The 25,647-nt window shown below is 42.1% G+C and overlaps 5 protein-coding genes across 12 annotated transcripts; 3 read left to right on the plus strand and 2 right to left on the minus strand.

Annotated features, from left to right (window-relative positions):
* The first annotated feature begins 771 nt into the window (after positions 1–771).
* srprb (SRP receptor subunit beta) lies at positions 772–4,737 on the plus strand. The gene is made up of 7 exons (XM_075473370.1): positions 772–1,012; positions 1,336–1,430; positions 1,567–1,644; positions 1,744–1,826; positions 2,060–2,196; positions 2,633–2,687; positions 3,532–4,737. Exons 1-7 carry the CDS (start codon positions 844–846, stop codon positions 3,740–3,742), a joined length of 828 nt encoding a protein of 275 aa, XP_075329485.1. The 5' UTR covers positions 772–843; the 3' UTR covers positions 3,743–4,737.
* On the minus strand, positions 4,036–7,147 carry wdr53 (WD repeat domain 53). The gene is made up of 3 exons (XM_075473362.1): positions 7,085–7,147; positions 5,854–6,347; positions 4,036–5,747 (listed from the first exon to the last, which is right to left on the minus strand). Exons 2-3 carry the CDS (start codon positions 6,340–6,342, stop codon positions 5,079–5,081), a joined length of 1,158 nt encoding a protein of 385 aa, XP_075329477.1. The 5' UTR covers positions 6,343–6,347; positions 7,085–7,147; the 3' UTR covers positions 4,036–5,078.
* neu4 (sialidase 4) lies at positions 4,829–12,296 on the plus strand. Its single transcript, XM_075473371.1, has 3 exons — positions 4,829–8,677; positions 9,816–10,071; positions 10,770–12,296. Exons 1-3 carry the CDS (start codon positions 8,477–8,479, stop codon positions 11,825–11,827), a joined length of 1,515 nt encoding a protein of 504 aa, XP_075329486.1. The 5' UTR covers positions 4,829–8,476; the 3' UTR covers positions 11,828–12,296.
* gfm1 (G elongation factor, mitochondrial 1) lies at positions 9,189–25,290 on the minus strand. Of its 7 annotated transcripts, none has more exons than XR_012770305.1 (19): positions 25,086–25,290; positions 24,812–24,958; positions 24,574–24,706; positions 24,000–24,204; positions 23,070–23,186; positions 22,787–22,937; positions 22,382–22,536; positions 22,181–22,265; positions 21,954–22,091; positions 21,523–21,624; positions 21,347–21,403; positions 21,114–21,251; positions 19,564–19,646; positions 15,126–15,288; positions 14,896–15,040; positions 14,575–14,735; positions 14,293–14,346; positions 12,379–13,845; positions 9,189–10,018 (listed from the first exon to the last, which is right to left on the minus strand). XR_012770305.1 is itself a non-coding variant. In XM_075473359.1 (18 exons), exons 1-18 carry the CDS (start codon positions 25,158–25,160, stop codon positions 13,714–13,716), a joined length of 2,241 nt encoding a protein of 746 aa, XP_075329474.1. In that variant the 5' UTR covers positions 25,161–25,290; the 3' UTR covers positions 9,189–13,713. The 7 variants fall into 7 exon arrangements, 1 of the variants encoding a protein (XP_075329474.1); XR_012770304.1 differs by having other exon boundaries at positions 9,189–10,037; XR_012770303.1 differs by having other exon boundaries at positions 9,189–10,087.
* On the plus strand, positions 12,968–19,491 carry lxn (latexin). Of its 2 annotated transcripts, none has more exons than XM_075473368.1 (7): positions 12,968–13,195; positions 16,952–17,119; positions 17,203–17,265; positions 17,838–18,015; positions 18,272–18,408; positions 18,818–18,880; positions 19,227–19,491. In XM_075473368.1, the coding sequence occupies exons 1-7, from the start codon at positions 13,064–13,066 to the stop codon at positions 19,341–19,343; spliced, it is 858 nt and encodes a 285-aa protein (XP_075329483.1). In that variant the 5' UTR covers positions 12,968–13,063; the 3' UTR covers positions 19,344–19,491. The 2 variants fall into 2 exon arrangements, with proteins under 2 accessions (XP_075329483.1, XP_075329484.1); XM_075473369.1 differs by lacking the exon at positions 12,968–13,195 and adding an exon at positions 16,625–16,732.
* Positions 25,291–25,647: the final 357 nt, after the last annotated feature.

The following is a 25,647-nucleotide window of genomic DNA, read 5'->3' on the forward strand; positions in this document are numbered from 1 at the left end:
GATATGGCAAGAGGTGGATTAATGGTAACAGAGCTCGAGCGCATTTAGTCTGTTTTATGTTTATTACCATGACTGATGCCGCAGCAGAGAGGACTGCTCCTCGGGGACTTATCTAAAATATGCTATAAGCCCATATAAGACCCGGTTACGAGGGCTACAATATGATCTCTGTTCATTTAATCACTTCATCAAATAGCTGACTATTTCTTCTTTTAGAGATAACACTCAACTGTCTCAAATTTCACTACAGAAAAGCACCCCAAAACTGAATATTGATGCCGGGCATTTTCTTTATCTGAATATATGCAGTTGGAAGTTTACACGTTTGTTAATAAGGAAGCAAACTTTTATCAAAAACCTTTTTTAAAGGGAGGGAAAAAAGGGAAGGAAACCAATTCATAACAAGTTCATTTCAGTGAGATATGTCATCGACTTTATTTGAACAATAAATATCAGCATGTTATCTTAGAAATGTTATTTCACATGTTCTTCTACTAACTTTGAACGCCAAATTTCAGATTTATAGTTGGCTACTATCTCATATTTTTATGTAGGAGAGAAAGAAAAAAAATGTATTGCTTGATATCACATAAAGTCTTATCTTTTTTTCTAAATTGATAACATGTAGTTGAGAATAAGTCTGGCTCATCGCTTAAGTTTAATTTAGTATATCAAATATTTTAGGCTTCATAATATGATACCAGAACTCCACAAGTTCGGGCCCACATTAGGCTTGAAGGGGAACGTCAGCCCGGCAGCGCCCCCCGGTGTCTGCGCACGCTCCCTGCAGGTTTTACATGGAGAAGGAGACGTGTCCCATTTCAGATTAGCTTGAACGCACTGATGGATGCAGGCAGCACCGGTGGAAACATGGGAGAGCAAGCAGACACGGAGATGGCAGAAAACCCGTTTGAACCTTACATTGAATCTCTTCTTCAGAAAGTTGAAGAGCAGGACCCCGTTTTTCTGATTGGCATCATTGTGGCCCTGGCGGTGGTTGTCATCACCTGTGGTAAGAAGTTAGCCTGTTAGCTTAGCGGGCTAGGCCTAGCATGTAGCTTTGCGTAGTTAGTTAAAAGTTTTTTGCTGATGGAAAGCGGTTTTGTCAGAGGGCTATTTGGCGTTAGTATTGACTATCCAATGTTTGCGGAACGAGGGAATGTGTTCTTCAAAGAAGATAACTGAATTTAGCAAGACAGGACGCTAAATGCTAAGCTAACGCAAACATCTGTCAGCTTAAGGAAGTCAGGCTATCTTTACATGAATTGTTTGGTCAATATACAACCACAGGTGTCGTGCAGATACATTATCGTATTTCCTGCTTTTCCCTTTTAGTTTTCCTGAAGTACTTTCTTACAAGCAAAACTGTCCGGAGCGCCGTGCTGCTGGTTGGTCTGTGTGACTCTGGGAAAACCCTCCTTTTTAGCAGGGTGAGTTAAACGTGGTAGCTATAGCCACGTTGACCGTCACTGAGCTCGTAGCTGATGAGACGCTGCTGCTGTTGCTCGTTTATGTCTGTATATATATTTTTTTCCTCAAGTGATTGTGAGTGTCTTGTTTTTGCAGCTGCTGTCTGGAAAGTTTAAGCGGACACAGACCTCCATCACTGACAGCAGTGCTCCATTCAAAACCAAAAATGACAAGGTGAGTTAAGAACTGCTACTGTAAAAACCTGCTCTGAATAACATTATCACCCGATGTTTAACGTGTTTTACGGCTGTCTCTTCTTAATCTTGCTTCCAGGGCAGCACCTGGACTCTGATAGACCTGCCAGGACACGACAGTCTCCGTCCTCAATACCTGGAGAAGTTCAAGTCTGCAGCCAGGTGAGAACAGGACACGCCTGTCTGCTGTATGTTTATCTGTTTGTGTCTTACTTGTTGATCTTAAAGATCATAAACTCTGAGCTGGGTGTTGTCGTACATGTCACATTGATTAACCATTTTGTCAGCTGTTTCTTGTCATTGGGCTTCTTAGGAAGACAAGTCATTGTTTATTGGAACGTATAAAGAAAAATCCAGTTTTTCTTTGCCTTCTAAATGATACAAAATCTCTCCAGGGCAATTGTGTTTGTAGTGGACAGCGCCATCTTCCAGAAAGAAGTGAGGGACGTGGCAGAGTTTCTGTATGTGCTGTTGACGGATACGGTGATCTCCAGAAATACCCCAACTCTCCTGGTGGCATGCAACAAACAAGGTTAAGCAACCGTTATTACAGTAAAAACGATCTAGTTAGTGGCTCTCTTTCATCTTTTCATTTTCAGCCTATGCTCTCCAGACTGTCTCAATGTAGACTGTTCTCATTTGTCATGACACGGCGCTGGATTGAGCTACAAAATGCTATCAGAGCGGGGACGCCCCCCTCCACCTTCTAGAATCTCTTAAACACCCCAACCACGCCGAACCTGCACTTATTTACACTTTTGCACCTCTTACCACACCGTTACCTGCTCTACATTCACTGCCCCTAAATATATCTGAATTGATTTAGTTCTGTATTTACTAGCCAGTTTCTTGCCTAACTAGCTTGAAGGTCATTCCGCCTTTGTAGGTCAGATTGGATATAAACTAAATATATAAACTGCTCACCTGTATTCTGGCCCCGTCATTTACTGAAGTCTTTATTTTGACAGATATCACCATGGCAAAATCTGCTAAACTGATTCAGCAGCAGCTGGAAAAGGAAATGTAAGTCAATTTTGCTATTTGTTTTCCATTATACTGAGAGTATTTACTACGCTGCTGTTATCTTTAGATCATATATATATATATATATATATATATATTTATATATATATATATATATATATATATGATCTTTAGATCATCTCCCATTAAAATTTTCAGCACATATTGTAGTCATTTTCTTTCAGTTAGTTACTACAACAGCTGTGATGTCATGGAGATATTTTATCTGTTGTTTTTTTCAGCTGAGCCCAGATTTTAGTGTATTACTGAAATATATTGATGTATTACTGTACACTGATGATTTAGGCTTCATGAAGAAACTTAAATCAAAACAGCTTTGTTTCTGGTATTGAAATGCAGTCTCTAAAGCTGATGTTGTCTGTAAAACTACATTCAATTTGTGGGTTTTGCAGACGACTAGTACTAAAAGCATTCTTGTCGTGTAGCCTGAGCCCAGTCTCAGTATGTACATTGGTTATGGCAGAGCTGTCTGACTTGTTAACAAAGGCTGAGATCAGTGGAAACGGTCCTGCTCAATGGGCTCCTCTTCTTGTGTCCTGTGGTGAGATGTTGCTGCTGCTATGTGTGGCTTTGTTGGTTGCAGGTACACCAGAACAGATCGGCTCGTAACATGAGCACGTTCACCTCCAAATGTCGTCCAGCTGTCGAGTTTTGTTCGGCATATTGTTATATCTTTGAAATTTGTTTAAACCAGTAAATATGTTTAAATTGGATATAATAGGCTGAGTTTTACACCATGTGTTTTGTAAACATTAAAACTGACCTTGTAGGTTTGTGACAGTAGTCCATTAAATGTCTGAACGTGATTTTGTTGCTCTCTCAGGAACACCTTGAGAGTGACTCGCTCTGCAGCTCTGAGCTCTCAGGATGGTTTGGTGGGCGGCGGTCTGTATCTGGGGAAAAAGGGCAAGGACTTTGAGTTCAGCCAGCTGCCCTTGAAGGTGGAGTTCCTGGAGTGCAGCGCTCGCGGCAGCAAGGGTGAAGAGGGGGATGCAGACATCGACAGCCTGGAGAAGAGCCTGGCTAAACTATGAAATCCACAACCTAAAACCCTCAGCGCACAACTTTGCCTTAAAGGCACAAACCTCAGATCAGAACGTCCATCGTTGCCTCGGCAATCAGAGGAGGGGTGACGAATGCCTATTGGTGTCCGTGTAACGTCGGCCTCCAAACTCCATTTCAACTGGACCTATCAGTGCAGCTCATAAAAGGATTTAAACTATAAAAAAAACCATTTGATCCCACATGCTAAACGAAGTTATTGTGAACATTATGGACATGAGAACTGAAACAGCAGCTCAGCAGGAGCAAAAATGATCCTGACTTGTTTAGTGTAAATCTTGGGGCTTTGTTTGGCACGTGTAGGAAATATACAGCAAAAGGCTTATGTTGTTTGTTTGTAGTTTCAAGAAATTGAATCATCAGATTTATTTTAAGCTTGTCTGAGCTGTAGACTCCCTTGTGAAATAGCAGAAACAGACAGGCGTGAATTGCATCTCTTCATTAACTTAAATTGTCCGCCTGGTGCCTTTTTCTTTCTTCTGGTGTTCATCCAGAAATGTGTTTGCTGTTTGCAGAAGAATGGCTCGCTTGTTTGAAAGTGTTGTGTGAATACGGTATCTTTGCAATGAATATGAATTAATTGTGGTCGTGTCTGAGAGAAATTTTTTGGGAGTTTAAGAAACTGAAATGGGTCACAGATTAGATTGGAACAGATGTGACAGATTCAGTCTCTAATGGCTCATAAGCACCAAACAGGATTTAATCATTAACATGTGCACAAGACCAGCTTGAGTTTTCCGTCACGAGTTAGCTGGGTGTCGGTTAACAAGATGCTGCTTTGCATTCATTTTAAAAATGGCACCATCGCTCCCCAGAGGACGAGGTCATGTGGCAAACCGCAAAGCAACTTTCAGTTAGTGCTTTGATTTCTGTCTGGCGTCTGGTGTGAAATTAGTTTTTATTTTATTTCACTCTATGAAAAGCACTGCAGTCTCGGTTAAACATTAAATGCATATTTCTTCTGTCAGATGTGGTAGTTTTACAGTCCATGAAACTATAATGAATCCAGTGGGGGACAGAAAGCACATTTCTAAGGATGACATCTTTAAAGGACCACACACATGCAAAATTGTATCCTCTAGCCTTTTAAATACTGAATGAGCCCTTGGGCAAAACCCTTCTTCTTTTTTTTTGTTTTTGTTTGTTGCTGTTTTCTGGTAAACAACTGATGTTTTATATCTGCAGATCAGGATCTAATAAGGGAGAGCAAAATGGTCCGACAGCTGATTACAAAAAAAAAAAGCTTGTAATCAAAGTTTTAGGCAAGTCCAAAGAGTTTTGCAATGTTGAAAACAAACCTGCGTGAACCTACAGCTGAGACAGAGGATAAACAGTCAAAGTGGAGCTCTGATCTGAGACTAACACACTCGGTTCTCCTTTCAGCACAGCGGGACACAGCCAGTTCACCTTGTCCCCGTGGCTGATGCTCAGTTTAGGCCCAGTCTTCTTCTCTGTCTCTTCCTCTGCTGCTGCTTCATCCTCCCCCTCAGCTTCTTCTTTCGCTGCCTCGGCCTCCTGATGGGTCTTTGATTTATCTTGAGACTGCTCTTTCCTCTTTGCCTTGATCTTACCCCTCCGACGCTGGGGTGCCAAAGCTTGTATTTTTCCCTCTGGAGCCACCACTGGGTGCTTACTGAGGTCCCATAAGGCAACTTGGCAGTCATTTCCTCCTGTGACCATCCAGTAGGGGTGAGAAAGGAAGCTAATGAAATGGGCTTGTGAGGCTCCCTGACTGTGCGCCTTGAAGGCTCCCTGCTGTTCCAGTTTGGAGCCGCTGCCGATCCGCATCAGATGCACTCTGCCGTCCTCTGCTGCACAACCTGAGATGTTTCCACAGCTGGCTACAGAAACGCAGTGGGCCAGTGGTGGGTTGAAAAGCTGACCAGGGCGCTGCTGATGGTCGTCGTCATCTTCTGCCACATCCTGGAGGTTAAGGATCCACAGGGGGCGGGTCTTCTGCAGACCCCACAGCATCACCTGGAGCAACAAGGGGAAGAATTATTGTCACTTGTAATGTTGGTGTAGAAGCGGATAATGTACTAAGCATACCACCAGTTAAACTCTTAATTCTCCTTTCCCTCACCTGCATGTCCAGTCCGACAGACACCAGGTTATTGGGCCTGTGTGGCCGGAAAGCCACAGAGGAGCAGATGTTTGTGTGTCTGCGCAGAGTCCTGGTCACTTTCCCTCCAGGAAGCTCCAGTACCCTCACTGCCCCAGAGTCGTCAGCCAATGCCAGGGCAGAACCCGTCTCATTCAGTGCTACAGCATTGATCTCCTCCTCCCCTGCACCCTGAAATTCTTGAGCTGGGCCCTTCAGGTTCCTGGGGTCGAGGACGCTCACTGCGTCTCCGTGCGACACATACAGTTGGCTCGGAGCTGCAGGTGAGAACGCCACACCAGTGATATCCTCTTTTCCAGGGAGAGTGAGACGGCCCACGATCGCACCCTCTTGGCTCCACACTGTCACCTCTCCCCCCTCAGAGCCCGAAGCAAGGAGACCCTCCGGGGCTGAAGACGCACCGGTGCACAGGATGGAAGTGGAGTGGCCGTCAGACCACTGCCTGGCCATACTGACTGTTAAGTTAACAAAAAGATAAACATGAGATTGTCATTTGTTTCAAACTTTGTAAACCAAGCTCATGCCAGAAAATCAGCCTAATGTACAGTGTATAGACATTAACTCAACATTTACCTCGGACAGGTAATATTAAGTGTCTGAGTGATGTCTAAATAACCAGCAGATTTCTCACTACCACTATAAGACTTGAGTAATTTAGATTTCTTACAAAAAGGACAACTGAATGCAGATTTATTTCTTTATTACAGATAAACTGAATTAGTGTTAGACGAGCAAGGTTAGACCGTATGAACTATACAACTTTATAAGTACAACCTGGTTTGCATTTTTATTTAACTAAATAAAACACGTATTTGTGGTGGTGCAAATCTAAGACCAAATATCAGCAGGAATACATCAGTGCTTTGTACGTAAACATTTAACCAAACGGCCTTAACTGATGGGTTTCTCTTTTATAACGTTATAACGCAAAGGATAAAGCTTTCTGTGAGGTTTCAATGGCACGATAGAATATAAATAATTAGTTTCATAAAGCTACTCGTGCAGAAATCAAATGTCAAACCAACAGTTGAGCTCTGCGGCTAATCTGTTAGCCTGGATGCTAACATGCACCTTCGTGTCCTGCTGATGCTTTAACAGCGATTACAAACACTGACGTTCATCTCATAATTAAAAATAACTGGTAATATGTGGTCTGAAACAAGTTAAATCCACGATCAGATAATTCAACTACCTTAGCGAGTAAAGGCAAAACTTCAGCAGCTTGCCATGTGGAGTTGGGTCGCTTATTTTTGACGTCACTCTGTTTACAACACCCCGAGTTCAGCCTGCCGGGCGATATGCAGCGGCGGACTTTTAGTGAGAAATATGGGTGTTTTTAAAGCAAACAGTTCATTTAATTCTATTCTGCGGGTTAATGTGTGTAGCTTAGTGTATTATTAATTAAAGTAATTTGTTGTTGTGGGATATTTGGTTGAAGCGCTGCCTGTGAGGCTAATTTCAGGGTGTATTTTGTGGCACTCAACATACACAGCTTTGTATGAACATCTTGAATCGTGTGGAGGTCACTCATCACATAAAATACAGGTGTTTGTGCACAAGCTGGCCACAATGACACAAGTGTACTCGAAAGATGCAATATGGGGAATGTGTGTGACTGAAATACTCTTGAACTGATCAAATCTGACATGCAAGCCAATTGTAGAGGTGATGTACTTTACACACGCTCACAAAAAATGAAATACAGTATTTTAGATCCCATACATTTTGCAGAAGATGAAACATGAGGAGCAGTAGAGGAGACATGGAAGGGGCACATCATCACTGTTCACTGTGTCTCTGACCTGACCTTTTCCACAATGGCTGCTCTCCGCTGATTCATCCAAAGCTGTAGATCTGATGAGTGTTCACTTCTGGGTCAGTGAACAGCATGCCATTCTGCTACACTGAATAGTGAACAGAGAGGCCCTAGCTTTCAGACCCTCATCTGAATACACTAACAACACACACACTCATCACAGTCAACCCCTCAATCAAGTGCTGACACATTTTCTGTAGGCTACCCTCGCATAGCAGAGCTTTGGTAAAGTAAGTACTCTTTTCTTGCTTATGACATGTTCATTAGATAGTTTGTTCTAAACTGCTGCAACACTATGTGGCTGCTGTTAAAAAAAAAAAAAAAGATTAACATAATGCTGATGCAAGTGTGAATGAGTGTGATGCTGAAGTTGTCAACAGGCTGATTCCCAGTTTGTGATCTATTTGAGACTTTCTGTCATTTGAACAACCACTTCCTGCTGATTTAAGTGAGATTACTCCTTTTTTTAGTGTTACATTCAAACTGAGTACTGTTTTAATGTCTGAGATATGAGGTAAGTTACATCTTTCTTTAGTGAATCATCTTTAATTTATTTCCTGGTCAATATGACGTTTGACAGCTTCAGAGGTGTGGCAGGCAAAGGAAATCGTACCAACAAAGCTGTAATGGTTTATCTGACATAATGAATCCATATTAATAACCTATGAATTCTTCTGTCTCTGGTCTTTCTCTCATATTGTTCAGAGAGAGGGATTCTCCTTCTCAGAATATTTGGATTTACTTTGAGACAGTCACACAACGGAGAGCATGAGGTCGCCTTATTTTCCCGCAAGATCTGTGCTTTTCCACAAGGAGGCAAATGGAGTGACGTACAGAGTCCCAGCTTTGCTCTACTTGTCCCACTTCAAATCACTTCTGGCCTTCTGTGAGGAGAGACTCAGCCCATCTGACTCTCAGGCTCATCTTCTCGTCATGAGGAAAGGCAATTTCTACAGGAACTATGTGGAGGTCAGTGACCTGTGGTACAACAGTGTGTTGTGTTTATCTATGTTTTACTATCAGAAACAAGACAAATTGTTTACCTAAGGGAACATTTAAATACAATGAAATGCTGTAAATTTAAGTTACTGCCTTAAAAGTGGAATAAGCACCTTTGATAACAAATGTTAACTTCTCCTAAATATAGTGCAGTGTGTTGCAACATCTAAACATTTTCTATATTTCTTCCAAGATCAAAAGACCAGTTCATCCCCAATGTGTTTAAAATACCAGATCATATGTTAGTAGGCTCTATGTCATATTTTCATTGCCAGCTCTTCAGAGAGCACTTACCCTGTACTTCCCTACCCCCTCTACTGCACAAAACCTCCCTCTATGCCTGCACTCTATCTCGACACTGTCAACCCTGTCACCCCTGGCAGAGTCTGACTCATGGTTTCCTTCTACGTAGCGTATTGTTAGCTGTAATGTTATATCCTTTTTTGTAAGTTGCTTTGGATAAAAGTGTCTGCTAAATGCATAAACATAGACATAAGTTTAATCAAGAAGCAACTAAAAACACAATAAAACATTCACGGAGTAAAACTGATACATTAAATCATTTTGGCACTGAAGTCATAGAATTATACACACAATATATACACACCAGAAATATACTGGACATAACGCCTCTGAATACACTGCAGTGCAAAACTACACAAAAAAGGGGGAAAAAAAGAGATTAATAGAATTAAACTGAAAAAGAAAAGATATCAGGTAAAAAGAAAAAAAAGGGCATTAAATGAGTATTACGGCAGTCAAGTCTAAGTGGTCTTGGAGAAGACTAAGGTTGAGAAAAGAATAAAACAAACTGAATAGCTGTAAAAAAAAAAAGACCATTATAATGAAGTATGTTAAAGATTTTTAATGGTGTGACTTTAGCAGTTAGATGCAAATCTCCTTGTGTGAGAAGATAATAATGAATATGTGTAAAGTTTGTTAGCGAACATTAGTTTTGACAATCGGAGAATAAGAAAACTCCAAAAAGGTGGTTTAGAACAATGTGTTTCCAAGTTAAATTCTGCAGGTATTTTTCTCTTGCTCTGCCTCATCTACTGTTCTATTATTCTATTTTACCATCATCTACTGTGTCTGCCTTTTGCTGCAGTGGGAGGACATCTGTGTTCTGGGCACTGCTTTCCTGCCGGGCCACCGGTCCATGAACCCATGTCCGGTGTACGACGAGTTCACAGGTACGCTGTTCCTGTTCTTCATCGCCGTTCTTGGCCACACATCCGAGTCCTACCAGCTGGTGACGGGGAAGAATGTGACCCGGCTCTGCTACATCTCCAGCATGGACGGCGGCGACACCTGGAGCCCGGTCACCGACCTCACCAAGCGGGTCATCGGAGACACAATTAAAGGTCAGTGAAGGTTCACCTAAAAACAGACTTCATGCTGGTTATTACAAAGATACAAATCTTTGATGTATTTTAAAGCTGAAAAGCACATAATGACTGTCGTTTATTTCTCGCTGCAGTTGAGATCAAAGATAAAAAAAAATAGAGTGCATGCTGCAACACAATAATATGCATTCGATCTCAAACTGTTGACACACCTTTGTGTATTTTTCCGAGCATCTTTGTCCCTTAGTATGCAGTGATAACAAAGCTTGTCCCTTCTTTTCATCCCGTGCTTGAAATGATCCCTTACTTAAATCCGTCTTTGAGCAAGAGATAGGAAGAAAAAAAATCACAGATCTCCTAGTATGTGAAACTGCATGTGGAGGTTATAGTGAGCCTTGGTTTACTAGCTTTCGCTTAACTTGTCACACTGAGTTGATTAAGAGACAGTGTCTCCCATCTGCAAGAAAAGACCCACATACAAGTCCACAAAACTTTGGCAAAATTAATGTGACATACATTTTTAGAACATTACAAAATAGGCTGATCTCAGATGTGAATATCCCATTCATTTCTGCCCCATTTTATTGCTTTTGGACTGCAAGGTGAAATGGGTATAAATGAAAGGAACACAGTTTTAGGATAAAAATTTGATTAGTTTTCACATTGTAGACCTGTGTATTGTTTGACGATTTGGTTTATATTTTCCCTCCTGACAGAATGGGCCACATTCGCTCTCGGTCCAGGCCACGGCATCCAGCTGAAGTCAGGCCGTCTGCTCATTCCTGCCTATGCTTATCACATAGAGTGCAAAGAGTGCTTCGGACAGCTCTGCCTGACCACTCCTCATGCCTTCTGCTTTCACAGCGACACCCACGGGAGAAGCTGGCGCTTCGGGGAGGCCATACCTGCGCCAGAGAGTGTGGAGTGTCAAATGGCGTCTGTAGATGAAGAGGATGGCACTAATGTGTTGTACTGTAACGCACGCAGCCCTCTGGGATACAGGGTGCAGGCCCTCAGTCTGGATGATGGAGCCGTGTTTCAGGAGGGGCAGCTGGTGCAGCGGCTGGTGGAGCCTCCAAATGGCTGTCATGGCAGTATTGTTGGATTTCCTGCCCCACTGCATCAATATGAAAGTCTTAATCATCACTCAAGCCGATCCAGACACTGGACATCCTGTATGGCCAACAGTGATCACACCAATTTGACACATACCACTTCTGTAGCATCACTGTCGACAAACAGTTCAGCATCCCCCTCTCAAAACATGCCTCCTGCCCCCATCAGCCTCTTATCATCCTGTGATGATGCCTCTCCTGATTTTCTAACTCCCACCTGGGTAGTATACTCCCACCCAACATGGACCACAGAACGCAAGGATCTGGGTGTGTTCCTAAGCCTGTTTCCCCGAGACCCAGACAGCTGGCGTGGCCCCTGGGTGATCTACGAGGGTCTCAGTGCTTACTCTGACCTGGCCTACCTGGAGCTGCCACCCTCACCCGGAGCTCCGCCTGCTGTGGCCTTCGCCTGCCTGTTCGAGTGCGGTACCAAAACAGCCTACGACGAAATCTGCTTCAGCATCTTCACCCTTTATGAGCTTATTGATAATTTGCCGGGGGATGTACGACAGGGAAATAACAGCGAGGGAAATAAAAGGCTACAGGTGGAGGGAAGACGCAGCCGTGAGGCTCAAAGTGCACAAGCTGTCCAGCAGGAGCCTCGTGTGAAGAAGAGGAGAAAGAAGAGCAAGCTGCTGGAGATGTGCTCCGTGTCTTGAATATATGTACACATATAAATATATATATACACTTTTGTCCAGTAAATGTTTCCTGTCAATAGTTACTTCTCTAATTGTGCTGTAGCCAGTCTCTATTGTTTTAGATTAGATTTACGATGTCAGTGGGACTTCCTGTAACGTAAAGGTTAAAAAAGAAAGATTGCGAATGCAGTTTCTGAGGGGTTTTGTTTTGATTTGCAACCTTAAAGTCTCCTCTTGGATTCTTCTCTTTTTGAGAATAACTTGTAACAAACAGTGTTTCTTCCATTTGAAAAGCCGTTTTTTTTTAAAAAAACATTCAACTTTGTACATAAGGCATTACGCGTTTTCCTCATACGTTAACATTTTATAGACTTCACTCTAGGGAATTAAATTAAACTTTAACTCATCCTGAAAACAATCATCAGATGCAGCCCTCACTGTGATTCATATTGCAGCAAGTAAAAGCCATTTCATAATAATATTAATAAAGAGGTAGAGAGAATTTTAGGCATTCTTCCCATGTTATATTCAATAAATGGCTCTCAAAGCCCAGATATTTGATTTCTTACCATTTTATCAGCTTTTTCAAGAATCCCAGAGGCGTCTCCACTTGTCTTTGTCTCCGATCAGCACCGACAATCTCACACTTAGTATCAACTGTCCTTATGATGGAAGTCACTGTATTTCATGTAATCGGCCAAATTTCCCCCCCCATCTGTCCTCATGGAGTTGAAAAACTTCCATATCTAGAAAGATTTAAGTCTTCAACTTAATCATTTTTGCAGTTAGAAATCCCCAAAAATCCCAGGTCATGGCTCAGTGAGAGCTTCACTGCCCTTCATTTAATCTAACACCCAGTGGACGAGGCAAAGCTGCAGCCTGTCAAACTCCTATAAATCACACCGGAGGCTGCAGTTCTTCTGTGAGAAGTTCTCCAAAACTATTAACTTCTTCTTGTCAGGGTGTTGAAACATTTAGACACTGATAACTTCAGTGAATCATCCGAATGATATGAGGAAAAAATCCAGATAAAGTGGAACAGTTTGTTCAGATAGGAGGAAAAAAAACCCAAACAAGCAGATTGTGCCAAGAAGACAGCAGGATCTGGACAGTCTCTGCTCTGCTTCCCCTCCTCTTCCTCCTCCTTATTGCGCAACTTTAAACCGACAGGAGGGTCATTTCTCTGCCTGGACACTTTCACAAGAGTTGTTTCTGCTTTTTCCTCTCACATCTGCGCTTCACAGCAAAACAGGAATGGGTTTCAGAAGCATTATTGTTCTGGCTGTGTTAATGGGGGTAAGAGGGAGCCCCACTCCTGAAGCTGCTTCAGCGGACGTAGCATCTCACACCAAAATGACACCCAAGACAGCAGAGGAAACGGGACAGGTGAGAGGGAAAGTGCCTTTCTTTCTTCTGTGCTTTCTAGTTTCATCAGCTGCACAGCAGACTCAGCAGTGTGGTGGCAACTTTGTGAGAAAAATGTGGGGTTTTTCATCCATTCAAGTGTTTGTAAGACTTATTTCTACAGAAAAAAACAAATAATACACTTTACAGGAAGGATATATCTTTGTTGCAATCATAACATCAAGACCAATCTGTACATAGTACAAAATCCATTATAAGCTCGAGTCAAAACACTGAGCTTGCTGTAACTATACATTTTTTAACACCAGTTGCGGTGTTGAGGTCAAATGATGCTAAAATTAAGATAATAAATATGTCGTCTGCAAGGATTAAACAGGAGGAGGGGACTTAAAACACCAAAGAAAAGAAATTTGTCAGTTTTGTTTTGACTCCACAAATTTGAGCCTTTTTTCGGGAGTCCAGGCTGATGATGGTCAAAAATGTGAAGAGATGAAAAGGTGAAGTCAAAATTCAACAATGAACAGTCAAGCAAAGACTTTTTAGCTCTTCCACTTGTTCTTCTTTGCAGGCAGCTGTCCTGTGGCCTCCAAGTATTTGTGGATGAGTTCTTCTTGTGTGGCTGGCAGGCAGGCCTGATATCTGCTGTAGTCCATGGTGTATTCTCCCTTTCCCTGGACAAACAATGACGGAATATGATAAGAAGAAAAAAAAAAAAAAAAAAAAAAACTGTTCAGATCCTTTACAACCCTTGAACCCTGTGTAAAGGTGTCATTCTCAAACATGTGTCATTTCTACAGCTTAATGTTGGTGTTCCTCACTAAAAACCTGTGTAAACAGCATCGTCTCACCATCCAGCTGGTCTTTGAATAGCCTAAAGAATTGACTACGAGCTCCCATCAGTTAGATTTAAGTAGAAGAAAATGATTTAAAGTTTTATTTGCCTCATAATCCCTTCATAGGATACAGAGGGTCAAAGCTACAGACAGAGAAAACTGCAGCCACTACTCTATGCTGTAGAAATACCGGAATACCTACATTTTTACAGGTAATGTCCCTTCCAACAGATGCAGAACTGAGTTAGCCTATAGTATTTTTCAGGTGTGTGACTTTAAACTTACTTCAGTGCAGGAGCGTAGTTCAGTGGCGTAGCCAAACATATCGTTGAGTGGAACCTGTTGGAAGAAAGCGGAAAAATTGAGAAAAATTACAAACGTTGCTGAAGGAATACAGAATGAAACGCATGAACTAAAAGACGGCAGGTGAATTTAACAAAACTTTGTTCATCCGCAAACAGAAATGATATTACTGCAGCTTTAATCGTTGAGAAAAAAATAAAGTAAATTAAAAAAGATAGATGCTGTGGATTGAAAAAAAAAAAAAAAGGTGCAAATAGGACTCACATCAGCATACAAAGTGAAGTATCCCTCGGCCCCATCCTGTCCAGTGATAATACCGTGGCGACGGTTTATCCCAGCAATGACCGTTCCTTGAAACTCTTGAGGTGCAACGATTTCCACTGACATGATTGGCTCCAGGATGACCGTGTTGGCCTTTTCCATAGCTGTGGAGAGAAAAATGAAGCCAGCGTTAACACATGACAGCAAGACACCAGGATGTACTACGAATGAGACAGTCTGAATCCTTTCCTGACATGTTAGGTAGTTTGGTGTTTTAGCTTATTGAAATATATCCCGAACTGATCACAAGTCAGAGTCACTGACCTTGTTTCAGAGCTCCTTCTCCTGCACGGATAAAGGAGATCTCATTGGAGTCGACCATATGGTTAGCTCCATCTTCCAGGAGGAATCTGACTCCTGAGATCTTGTGTCCGCTCAGGGGTCCCTTCTCACAGGCATCCCTGTAGCCCTGTGGCATGATGGGAAGAAAGAGACAATGAAACTAATGTAAAATTATATATAGCAGCTAGTGTTCACATGAGTTCTGCACGTGCCTTTTCAACAGCTGGGACAAACTGCTTTGGGACGTTGGTTCCAACAGTTTGGTCTTCAAACTCCAGCTTGATGTTATGCTCTGGCTCGAGAGGCTCCAGGACCCCGATAACTTTACCATACTGCCCGGAGCCGCCACTCTGCTTCTTGTGGGTAAAGTCGAACCTACAGATGAAGGAGTAGAACGGCCACATTTTCAAGCAGTCGACACAGTAAAACCAGATTAAACTGGTTGATGCTTTTGTAACAGATTCCAAACTATTGAAGTGATATTATGAACAATTTATAGTTTCTACTCAAGCAGATGCACAAGTCGAATGATGAGGCAACGTAATGAGTCGATACCAAAAACACACTTGTGAGGACCATAATTGAGGTAGTTGTTAAGAGGTTATTATATTATTTGTGTATCTATTTGACTCAATAAATGCCAGTCAAAACAGAAAAATACAGAAATATAACAACAGAGTTCTACAATTTGAATCCAACCCTCTGAAGAACAGACAAGCTTCTGGGTAACTGAGCGGAAACACGATTGTTCTCGCCTGATCACTAAGCTGTCCAAACGGTTATCTGCTGGGGCACTGCTACACCCGAGCTGACCCTATACTCTGACTCCAGATAGTCCTCAGCTTCATTCAGAGCTCAAACAGTTAGCTGGCAGGCTAAAGTTGAACGCTGCAGATGTCAGGAAAATAGTGGCTTAAACACAAACAAACCTGCAAACACAGAGATACACTAATTTATACAATTTATACTGGTTAATTTATACTGGTTAATATATTTTTCTTTACCTGCATCTTTCCATTTGGTCTCTGGTCTTGATCTATTTGCGCCCTGTATGATTATCATTGTTTTATTGTTAGTTTCTCTGCTCATCTTGAACTGTTTTCCTTGAATACCAAGGACACGTTTTATAATACAGCCATGGCTAAAAGTCCTACATGTGTCGCAATGGTTGCACTTTTGGATGTAACATTTCTAATGTGATGTCCTTATAAAATAAACTTTAAGAAAGAGGCATGGCTGGCTGCAAAAAGAATGACCTCTGTGGGATAATAGCTTATCTAACCTTGCCTCTAATGATAAGCAGAGTTAACAAAAATCTGAATGTTTCTTCTGACTAAATTTGCAGCTGAAGCTCTAAATTGCTGCAGCACATCTGATCCATCTATTACACTGTTGAGGGGTGTCAAACTGGTCCATGAAAGGGCCGCGTGGGTGCAGGCTTTTGTTACAACCCTGCAACAGCACAGCTGACTTGTTTCCTTCAATCAACTGAACTGGTAAGACCTTCAGTGCAGACAGTTCAGTTGATTAAATGAAATAAGTCAGCTGTGCTGTTGCAGAGTTAGAACAAAAACCTGCACCCACACGGCCCTTTCATGGACCAGTGTAACACCCCTGTTCCATGTGTTGTCATTAAGCTCTGTAGAACAGTTTGTAGTAGGGAGCATATGGCTCTGTGTCTTTAAAAAGGGGCAGACCTAAAGAGCTCTGCTGTCGAAGGAACAAGGAAGTAATGCTTCCACTTGCATGAGGAGCAGCTGACTCGGAGCACGGAACAGAAAACATTTCCACCCACTGAGCACTCAGCACTGTAGCACAGGCAAGATCAGGCTTTAATTTAATCCACTATCTCCTTTTATTCACACCTTTACATCAGCTTGTTTTCAATATTTGCTCCTTTTCCCACTTTGGTTTGCGGATGTGTGGAGACAGCAGCCCCACCTGGCTGACACCAGAGGGTCAAAGTCCCTTAAGGGCAGGATGCCTATCCCTGCTTCTGTCCTCATTTCCTCCATTATTTCCTCTCTTTTGCACACAGAATTTAGTGTTAGGTGTGGAGGAGAATGTGATGGCAACTGGCGAGCTGAACCCCAATCACTACCCTGCTCAGAGGGCAGCAAAGGTGGTCCAACACTATCTCAACACCCGCCACGGATCCCCGTACAGGCTGTTCGGACTGAAGCGGGTCTACAGTGGAAACGCAGAGGTCAGCTTAACATCACTGACTGCACACAAGTCTCCGTAAACAGCAGAGGGGAAACTATGGCTCACTTGTGATTTCTCTTGTAGGATGTGGCAGACTCGGGAAGAAAGTATCAGCTGGAGATTTCAGTGCACGAGATCATCAGCAACGTAGGACACAATCTTTTTACCAGTTTCTAAAATCAAACTTTGAGCCATTGTGTGACACACTCATTCAAAGGATTGCACAACTGAATTTGTTTAGATTTCTGAAGCAAGTTTTTATCTCTGACAGTTAATATTTGCCCTGAGATTTAAGTCGTAAAACAAAAAAAGTTATTTTTTTTTTCTCCTTACAATCTGATCTGATTTTCGTTTAATTTCTGAATTAATCTGTAATTCTGGCTTCAATCTTCCTCAACATCTTAAACACAGCCGCACTGTGTCCACGCGACACTATTACAGAAGCAATTTAGTTTAAACTGTTGGCTAATATCTAGACTTTAGAGTGAGCAGGTCTAACCAGGCGTGACAAGAAAAGACTTTTTCGAAAAGGAGGCCCACGTTATTGTTTGTTTGAATGATTAACTCTGTGGTGTAACCTTGACTCAGTGGTTACCATGGTTTCATCTAGCCAACACCTTTCCCACGTCTGCTCCCATCCATTTCTTGTTCATCAAACATCCGTTTCCTTCTATGTGTTTTACTTTTTTTTTAAACTCCCGTATCTTTAACTCATCCAGACGACGCAGAAGTGCTCGGCAGAGGTTTTCTTTCCACAACGGGAGAAGCCACTCTTAGCCCAAGTCAAGGCCTCCCCGTGCGAGGAGCTCCTTAATAACGACACACAAGCTCAAGAGGAGGCCTTATACCAGCAGTACAAGAATAACCAAAGCCTGCTGTCGGCACAACATTTGCCTGGTATGTCTAATAAAGGAAAATCTGCAGATTTCTGCTCCTAATTGACACAGAAAGTCAGATATGGTACGACGTAAGCAGTTTAGTATTTCAACATTGTGGTTTTAGAGGAAACTCAACGGTCCACCTTCACATTACACAAACAAATGCCATAACTTAAAACGGTCATCTCTTGTTAATCGTACAGTATATTCACCACGCACCACAAGATATACTGCAACTATGTAACGTAATCAAGTCCTGTGCTAATTCCCCTCAGATAGCTACGGTCACATTGAGCCTGACATGAAGCCTTTCTGGCACCTTGCCATTGTGGCCTCTAGCTCCATCATGCTGAAGGAATCCACGCAAGACACTCTGTACAACATGGCTCAGGTGGCCAACATCACACAACTGGTAGGTCGTTTTATCTGTTGGGTTAATAGTTGCATTTTTGTGCGATAACTCTAATGTAAAATTTTGAGAGACAATGTGCACTTAAATTCAGTTAAATGAAACTGGATCATTCTCTCTGTAAAGGACCCAAAGCACACCTAATGTGAAGCACAATGTCTGTCTCACAGTGCAGGATCTTCATTTGTAGACATTGAAAGCTAAAAAAGAAAAAGAAGCTGTCTCTGCCCATCAGTCTGCACACACTTTTCTTTAAAACATTCAGATCTAGTCATTCATGAGGCAAACGGGACGGGTTTCTTTGACAAAACACTCATGAAGAAGCTGCACTTACAGGATTAGGTAAGATTTGAACTGGACTAACTTTCTGCCCTATGAATTGATTTTTTTTTTTTTTCGTCATCTGCTGCAGGCAACTGAGAACGAACAGCTAAAGTTTCAGTGTCACGTGCTGCTGCATGAGATGGTGTCGCAGGTAAACTTTTTTTTTTTTTTTAGAAACTTCTGCAGATAGCGCTGCACCGATCGCCTGTTCTTATATTAACCCAATACCTGAAGTAATAATTAGCTTCCAAAACCTATAAATGTGCTACGTTTGATTTCATTTTAATTTTTTTTAGCATTTTACAACCTTTTTAAAAGTGTAAAGCCTCTATTCTTTCTTGATAAATAATAATAAGTAAAATTCCAATAAATAAATAAAATTTCAGCTCTGATGGCATCTCACAGTAAACTTTGTTAGGACATTAGAGAGAGAAACACTGAGATCATGGAAAACTATAAATATTTCAACTGATCTGAGCTTCTCTTTGAACATGTAGGAAATCCTTCACTGGAAGCTGCTGTTCACCTGGTCTTCTGCAGGGGGCGTTAATGTGCTGGAGATGGAGCAGCTGCCTCACTGCCACGATTGTGAAAAACCTTCAACCACAAACTAAAATGCTGGCATGCACAACGCTGCCATTACAACATCTTGTACTCAAATATTGCATAAAAAAAACCCAAATCCACTGTTGATTATTGCATTACAAACCTCTTGAAATACTGAAAGCTGCAGTTTATACTCAATAAATATAAATGACCGTTTCTGGTGTATTTTGGCCCGTTTCAACTGTTGACGCAGAGTTTGTGTGCGCGTGTCAGCAGATAAAGACTTACGGTACAGGACTGGTGATGGTCTCTCTGAAAGCCACTTTAGGTTTTCCCATCACGCAGGGGCAGTTGTATTCCCTCTCCATCCTCTGAAACAAAGCAGAACAAAAAGATAGGAAAAGCAGAAGGAAAAATGACTATCTTAAAAAAAAAAACTGTTTCTTTTATTAATTTAAACCCTTATTTAACATACACAAGTCCAAAGATTTCCAGTGTCTTCACAGACCAGCTTCATTGTATTCAGAATTCAAGCAGATCTAGATTTCAATTCCAGCAACACATCCAAGAGAAGATGGCGGAGAAGCGCCATTTTTACATGCGTTTCAATTACACTTTTTAAACATTTGACTGAAGATACTCATTGTTGCAGTTTCCAGAGGAATCTGCTTTCATTATTGCTGAATACAATATTTTAGCTGAATCAAAGAATCCATGCTGCTTGTTGCCTGATTCTGCTCGTCATAAGAGACTAACGTGGACTGCGGGCTGGTCAAACAAGCACACACTGTGTGTCCATGAAGCCACACTGTGGGGAGTTATGCAGAACGGATGTGTTCGTGCTGAAATAACCACAGACCTTGTTGTGAAAGACATCGTCCTTAGGTACAATGTGTCTCTAAAATCCAATACACACCCCTGCATCAATGCTACCGTCACACATATGAAGTCCCTCATACCATCACAGTCGCTGGCTGTTTCACCTTTTACTGAAAACAACCTGGATGGTCTTTCTCATCTTTGGCCCGTAAAACCTGACAAGTTTTTCCCAAAAGCTGCTGAAACGTGGACCACAGAACACGTGTCCACGGTCTTTCTGTCCATCTGAGATGAGCTCGTGTCCAGAGAACTAGATGGTCTATCTGCACAGAGTTGATATATATGGCTTCCTCGTTGTGTAATACAGTTTCCGGTTCCATGTCTGGATGCAGCGGTGGACCGTGTTGCGTGAAAATGGACTACTGTGCCCAGTTATGACACACCGTCACATACATAATCTGCCTCCAGAATGCTGTCAATTGTATATTTCATAAACTTTTCTGTCTTTTCTTTGTTTCTTTTGCAACCAGTTTTCAGTGCTTCAAATTCAAGATTTGGTTATATTGTTTGAATACAACGAAGTTGCTCAGTGAAGACACAGAGTAATTTCCTTTGGACTTGTCTGTGAAATAAGAGACTGAAAAGAATGAACCAAATTAGAAACTTTAGCTTTAGATGAACTTTAGAAAACTTCCCAACTTTAATGGAAATAAGGTCTGCATGCTGCGGTCAGATGGAGCTCAGTGGCGTGCGTGTAGTTAGTGAACTACAGCTACACTTACCAGCTACCATAATTCACAAAATTACCATTTTATTTTGAAAATAATATCAAATGTATTTCAGTATAATACAAAGAAAAGCCTGCATCCTTTGAGCGACATAACAGGGCAAAAATAGCTTTTCAAATGATCTGGCACTGAGTACAACAGATAAAGCTTGCAGCTCTAAGCTGTGACGAATCCAAATTAGATGTGAAATGACAGAATTGTTTGATGATGTCACACAGGTGGAGACTGTACCTGGGAGTAGATTTCAAGATGCAGCTCGCCCATGCCTGAAATGATGGTTTCTTTGCTCTCTGTGTCATATTGCACTCTAAATGTTGGATCCTCTCTGGTGAAACGGTTGATGCCTTTGGAAAATTTATCCAGATCATTCTGGTTGAACACAAGATGACAATAAGAAAGAGCTGGGAGATGATTTTAAAGCTTTGGTAACAAGTACAAAGTAATTTTATATTAATTTTTTTTACCTTGTTGATTGGCTTCATGGACATGGAAATGACAGGCTCTGGGATGTGAATGGACTCCTGTGGGACCGAAATGAAGACAACGATGCCACTTACGTCTTAGAATAAAGACAATTAACAGGCAGGTCTCTTGCTCTCTCACTGGCCTTTTGCCAGTGAATAATTCTAAGCTCACTCACCATGGAGAGGTTAGCGCCAGTCTTGGATGTAAAAGTGTCTCCGCTTGCACAGTCAATCCCGAACAAAGCGCAGATATCTCCAGCATAAACCTCGTCCACATCCTTAAAAAGCAGGGACAGTAAGAGAGAGATTTGGAAATAACAGTAGGTGTTACATCCAGGGAGACTCCATTCAATTTTTCGTTATCCTTTTATTCTTTAAATAATTGCATTAAAAAGAAAAAATATGATTGCCACATCTAGTTTTGATGCATGCATGATGGAAACATGTTACTCTGGTGTCACAGGGGATGTGGTTGTTATCTTCACACTTGACTTAAGCCAAAAGAGGAACCTTAACACTCTGACCAGTCATGCTGCTTGAACTGCAAACCACAGATGGAAAACTGTGACCTCCGACAACCTGCTGACGTACACGGGTTTGTTCTCACCTCCATCTGATCAGCATGGAGACGTACAAGCCTCTGCACTCTGACTCTCTTGCCTGTGCGCGTGTTGTAGATGTATTCTCCCTTCTTCAGACAGCCCTGATAAACCCGGATATACGTCAGCTGACCAAACCTGCCAGCCTGAAACATCAAAGCATGACAGAGTCACTCTTCCTGTTGCATAAAAGTAATGAGCAGATAAAAACGATCTTTTTAAAGAAGAAATGTACCTCCAGTTTGAAGGCCAAACCAACATATGGGTTTGCAGAGTCTCTTGAAGGGCTCATTTCAATCTTCGAGGTTTCAGCAGCATCTCTGTTCCAGTGAAAGTAAAAAAAAAAAAAAATTTAACTTCCAATTGATTTCAATCTGCCGTTATTTTTTAAAAAGGAGATGTTGCATTAAGTTAGAAAACCCTTGCAAAGACTCACTCGTCATTGTGGATGGCGTAGTTTTTCACCTCACTGGGGTTTGGCAGGTAATCCAGGACGGCATCCAGCAGAGGCTGGACGCCTTTGTTCTTCAGCGCCGTTCCCACCAACACAGGAGAGAAGAGACGCTGCACTGTGGCTCTGCGGATCGCAGCCTGGAAGATGAATCATCTTTTTTCTTTATTCATGTAAGGTGTTCAGATCCCAAATTGATGTGCAGTCTGAATCATTTGGAAGATTTTAAATGAGAAATGTCATAGTTCATGACCAGAATTAAAGGTTTAGAATCAAAAGTATCTGGTGGATTCTCATGAGATTTGGGGCAGATGTGCACGGTGCTCACAGGATGGATCCTTCTGCCTTCGGTGTTCACCTACTACAGTCCGTCTCTTTGAAATTACAAACCTTCAGATCGTCTTTCGTTGGAATCTTCTCCTCAAGGAACATCTCCCCCAAGATTTCATCAGCGTTGGCAACACACTCCACCAGTTCCTGCCTCCGCTCTGCAGCTTCGGCACGAAAATCTGCAGGAATCTCCTCGTAGCGGATGCTTTGACTGTAAGAAATTTTAATAGTTTTGTTACTGATCCCTGTCAGTGTTTTAATTCTTGGTAACAAAACTGTCTTAAATCAATCCGACTTGTGGTACAGTGCAGATAAAAACAACATTACGCTGGAAGTCCCTTACCCAAATGGCCCTTCAAAATACATGCTCCTCTCTTCTATAAGATCGATGATGCCGCGCATGTTCCCTTCCAGGCCGATGGGGATGTTCACAAAAGCTGCATTGTGGTTCAGTTTGGTTCTATAAAAAAAAAAAAAAAAAAAATCATTTAAGTCAGGACGAAGACATGTTTATGGTTTCATTTACTGCAAACACTGGCTAACAAAAAGTTCTCAAAAGGGAATACTGGATATATGAACGTTGCGAAAATCATTTTTCCTGGTTCTACTAGCTGTTTTAGAGGTTTACAACCCAAGCTCAATCTGCTGAGTCAATGAAGCAGTTTTGACACAGCTGTCCAGTAGTCCTGCAGATATGAATTATTAGTACACCAGGATCACATCTGTAGCCCTTTTCACACAATGGTTGCGGCTTATCTGCAAAAAAAGACGTCCTTGTAAACCCGCCGCTGGAAGCTCAGTCCCACATCGGTGTGTTCTTACACACATCATTGGTAAACTAGCTAATGGCGAGTTCCACGATGCCAGCTTTCCTTTGCACACACAGCCTGTTTCGCCTCTGTCATTACCGCCCTATCCCGTCACTTCTGTGCTTTCACACACGACACCGAGGCGCATCAGTACTGGCTTGAAATGTGAAAAGGTGCCGTTTTCTTCTGCTGTGTGACTGTGGGAATTTCTCCTTATGAGGTTTCAGTTTGTGGTACCCCTGTGTTTTTTTCTTCAAACTATGGGTTACAGACACACTAAGAGATTATGTTTTATTTAAAAAGTGATTTGAAAACAATAAGGGCAGATGCAAATATTCTAACATCATAACCGCTGACGTATAAAACAAAATAGTACGGCGAAGCCTAAATTTTCCCTCTTTCGTCACTCAACACTGCATGCAACTGCTCGGAAGCATTTCACTTCAAAGGCGTATGAGCGGCACCTCATCTGCTGCAGCGCTCGGCTGGGGTTGGATCCCATTCGGTCCAATTTGTTGATGAAGGTGAGGAAGGGTACGTTGTAGCGCTTCATCTGTCTGTTTACAGTCATGGTCTGACACTGGACGCCTCCCACTGCACACAGAACCAGCACGGCTCCATCCAGCACACGCAGCGCTCGCTCCACCTCGATGGTAAAGTCCACGTGACCTGGGAATTAAATAGAGGTCAGATTAGAATGCAGCACTGCCCGCGGGATTACGTTGTGCTTTTAACTTGTGCACAAATTTAAAAGTCCTGGACTCGTTAACTTTGTGTCACTGATTCCTCCATCTACAATCCCTTCTCAGAGTTTTCTTGTTGGCCAAAACGCTCTTGAACAAGACGTCTTCAAGCTCAATTACACTCTCCTTGATCAATAAAGCTTATAATAATTTCAAAAAGACATCATATAGACGAAGTGTCCGATAGTTGACTGGTTACTGCATTAGGATCTTGTGAAAACCAACTAATCATAAGAAAAAAATGTCTGTATTTGGCCAAGAGAAATGTCCCCAAAGGCCTTTGGATCCAGAGTACCTGGTGTGTCAATGATATTGATGTTGTGGTCCTTCCAGATGCTGAATGTAGCAGCGGACTGGATGGTGATGCCTCTCTGTCTCTCCAGCTCCATGGAGTCCATGGTGGCACCGACACCATCTTTCCCCTTCACCTTCACACCGCAGAGAGGAAAACCAGCTCATTAGCTCAGACCATACACCTCACCTGACAGAAAAAGCTACAAGTATGAAGAAACGCAGTCCATCCCCGAGCTCACTTCATGAATCTCCGCTATCCTGCCGGTGTAGTAGAGGACCCTCTCGGTCAGGGTGGTCTTCCCCGAGTCGATGTGAGCGGAGATCCCAATGTTGCGGATCCTCTCGTTGGGGTGGACGCCGGAGGAGCATGTCCGACAGATGAGCACCTGGAGGTGTGAGGCAGAGGAATATCCATTTTCAAAGCCGTTTTTGTTTGCTTTGTAATTGTGAAATGCAGAGATCTGATGACTGGGGAGCTCCACAGATCATCATAACATGGTTAGGTAATGTTACCTTTTTTAGTGTGACGCTTCCTGGTGACAAAAGGTGTTTTTTTGTTAAACACAGACCTGCTTTTAGTAATCTCATTTTTACCAAAAAATCCCGTGAAGTCAAGGGTGGCTATAATCAGTGCGACTCCAGCTCTGCTGACACCCCGGTGAAAGTCACGCCGGGGCCCTGATGCTTGGTTGTGAAACACGACTTCCGTATCTACGGAAAGCCAGATGTCCATTAACAACAAATGTTTGCGTTTATTCCAAAACGCAGTGTAGCAGCAATATCATGGTTTCCCAGGACTTTGTAGGATTATTTCCTCTGCTTTAAGATAAAAGTACAACCTATTAAAGCATACACTTTAAAATCACCGTTAAAACACGCATGGACCAAAAAGCCGATGTTGCTTTCAGGTACTATCAGACACACCCTGTAGAATGTAGGCAAACTCTATGTTTATGATTACATAATAATTACAATAAATCTACTTGAACACACTCTTTAAAGTGTATAAATAATGTAATACATAATAAATATATGAAATGTATTGCAGATCAAATTAAGTAAAACTTTGGCTCAA

The sequence above is a fragment of the Odontesthes bonariensis genome, chromosome 9 (genome assembly GCF_027942865.1).
Source record: "Odontesthes bonariensis isolate fOdoBon6 chromosome 9, fOdoBon6.hap1, whole genome shotgun sequence".
In the NCBI taxonomy this organism is placed as follows: Eukaryota; Metazoa; Chordata; class Actinopteri; order Atheriniformes; family Atherinopsidae; genus Odontesthes; species Odontesthes bonariensis.

Excerpts from the sequence above, each read along its gene's own strand:
- gfm1 (XM_075473359.1), bottom strand. The coding sequence starts at position 25,160 with ATGAGATTACTAAAAGCAGGTCTGTGTTTAACAAAAAAACACCTTTTG. Across the intron at positions 19,647-21,113 it reads ATCTTGAAATCTACTCCCAG|AGGATGGAGAGGGAATACAA; the intron begins GTACAGTCTCCA and ends GCTTTGTTTCAG. Across the intron at positions 14,736-14,895 it reads AGAAGGAGCTCTGAAACAAG|CTATGGAAAAGGCCAACACG; the intron begins GTCAGTGACTCT and ends TTCTCTCCACAG.
- lxn (XM_075473368.1), top strand. The coding sequence starts at position 13,064 with ATGGGTTTCAGAAGCATTATTGTTCTGGCTGTGTTAATGGGGGTAAGA. Across the intron at positions 13,196-16,951 it reads CAGCAGAGGAAACGGGACAG|AATTTAGTGTTAGGTGTGGA; the intron begins GTGAGAGGGAAA and ends TTTTGCACACAG. Across the intron at positions 18,409-18,817 it reads TGGCCAACATCACACAACTG|GCAACTGAGAACGAACAGCT; the intron begins GTAGGTCGTTTT and ends CATCTGCTGCAG.
- neu4 (XM_075473371.1), top strand. The coding sequence starts at position 8,477 with ATGAGGTCGCCTTATTTTCCCGCAAGATCTGTGCTTTTCCACAAGGAG. Across the intron at positions 8,678-9,815 it reads TCTACAGGAACTATGTGGAG|TGGGAGGACATCTGTGTTCT; the intron begins GTCAGTGACCTG and ends CTTTTGCTGCAG. Across the intron at positions 10,072-10,769 it reads CATCGGAGACACAATTAAAG|AATGGGCCACATTCGCTCTC; the intron begins GTCAGTGAAGGT and ends CCCTCCTGACAG.
- wdr53 (XM_075473362.1), bottom strand. The coding sequence starts at position 6,342 with ATGGCCAGGCAGTGGTCTGACGGCCACTCCACTTCCATCCTGTGCACC. Across the intron at positions 5,748-5,853 it reads CTGTCGGACTGGACATGCAG|GTGATGCTGTGGGGTCTGCA; the intron begins GTGAGGGAAAGG and ends TTGTTGCTCCAG.
- srprb (XM_075473370.1), top strand. The coding sequence starts at position 844 with ATGGATGCAGGCAGCACCGGTGGAAACATGGGAGAGCAAGCAGACACG. Across the intron at positions 1,431-1,566 it reads AAACCCTCCTTTTTAGCAGG|CTGCTGTCTGGAAAGTTTAA; the intron begins GTGAGTTAAACG and ends TTGTTTTTGCAG. Across the intron at positions 2,688-3,531 it reads CAGCAGCTGGAAAAGGAAAT|GAACACCTTGAGAGTGACTC; the intron begins GTAAGTCAATTT and ends TTGCTCTCTCAG.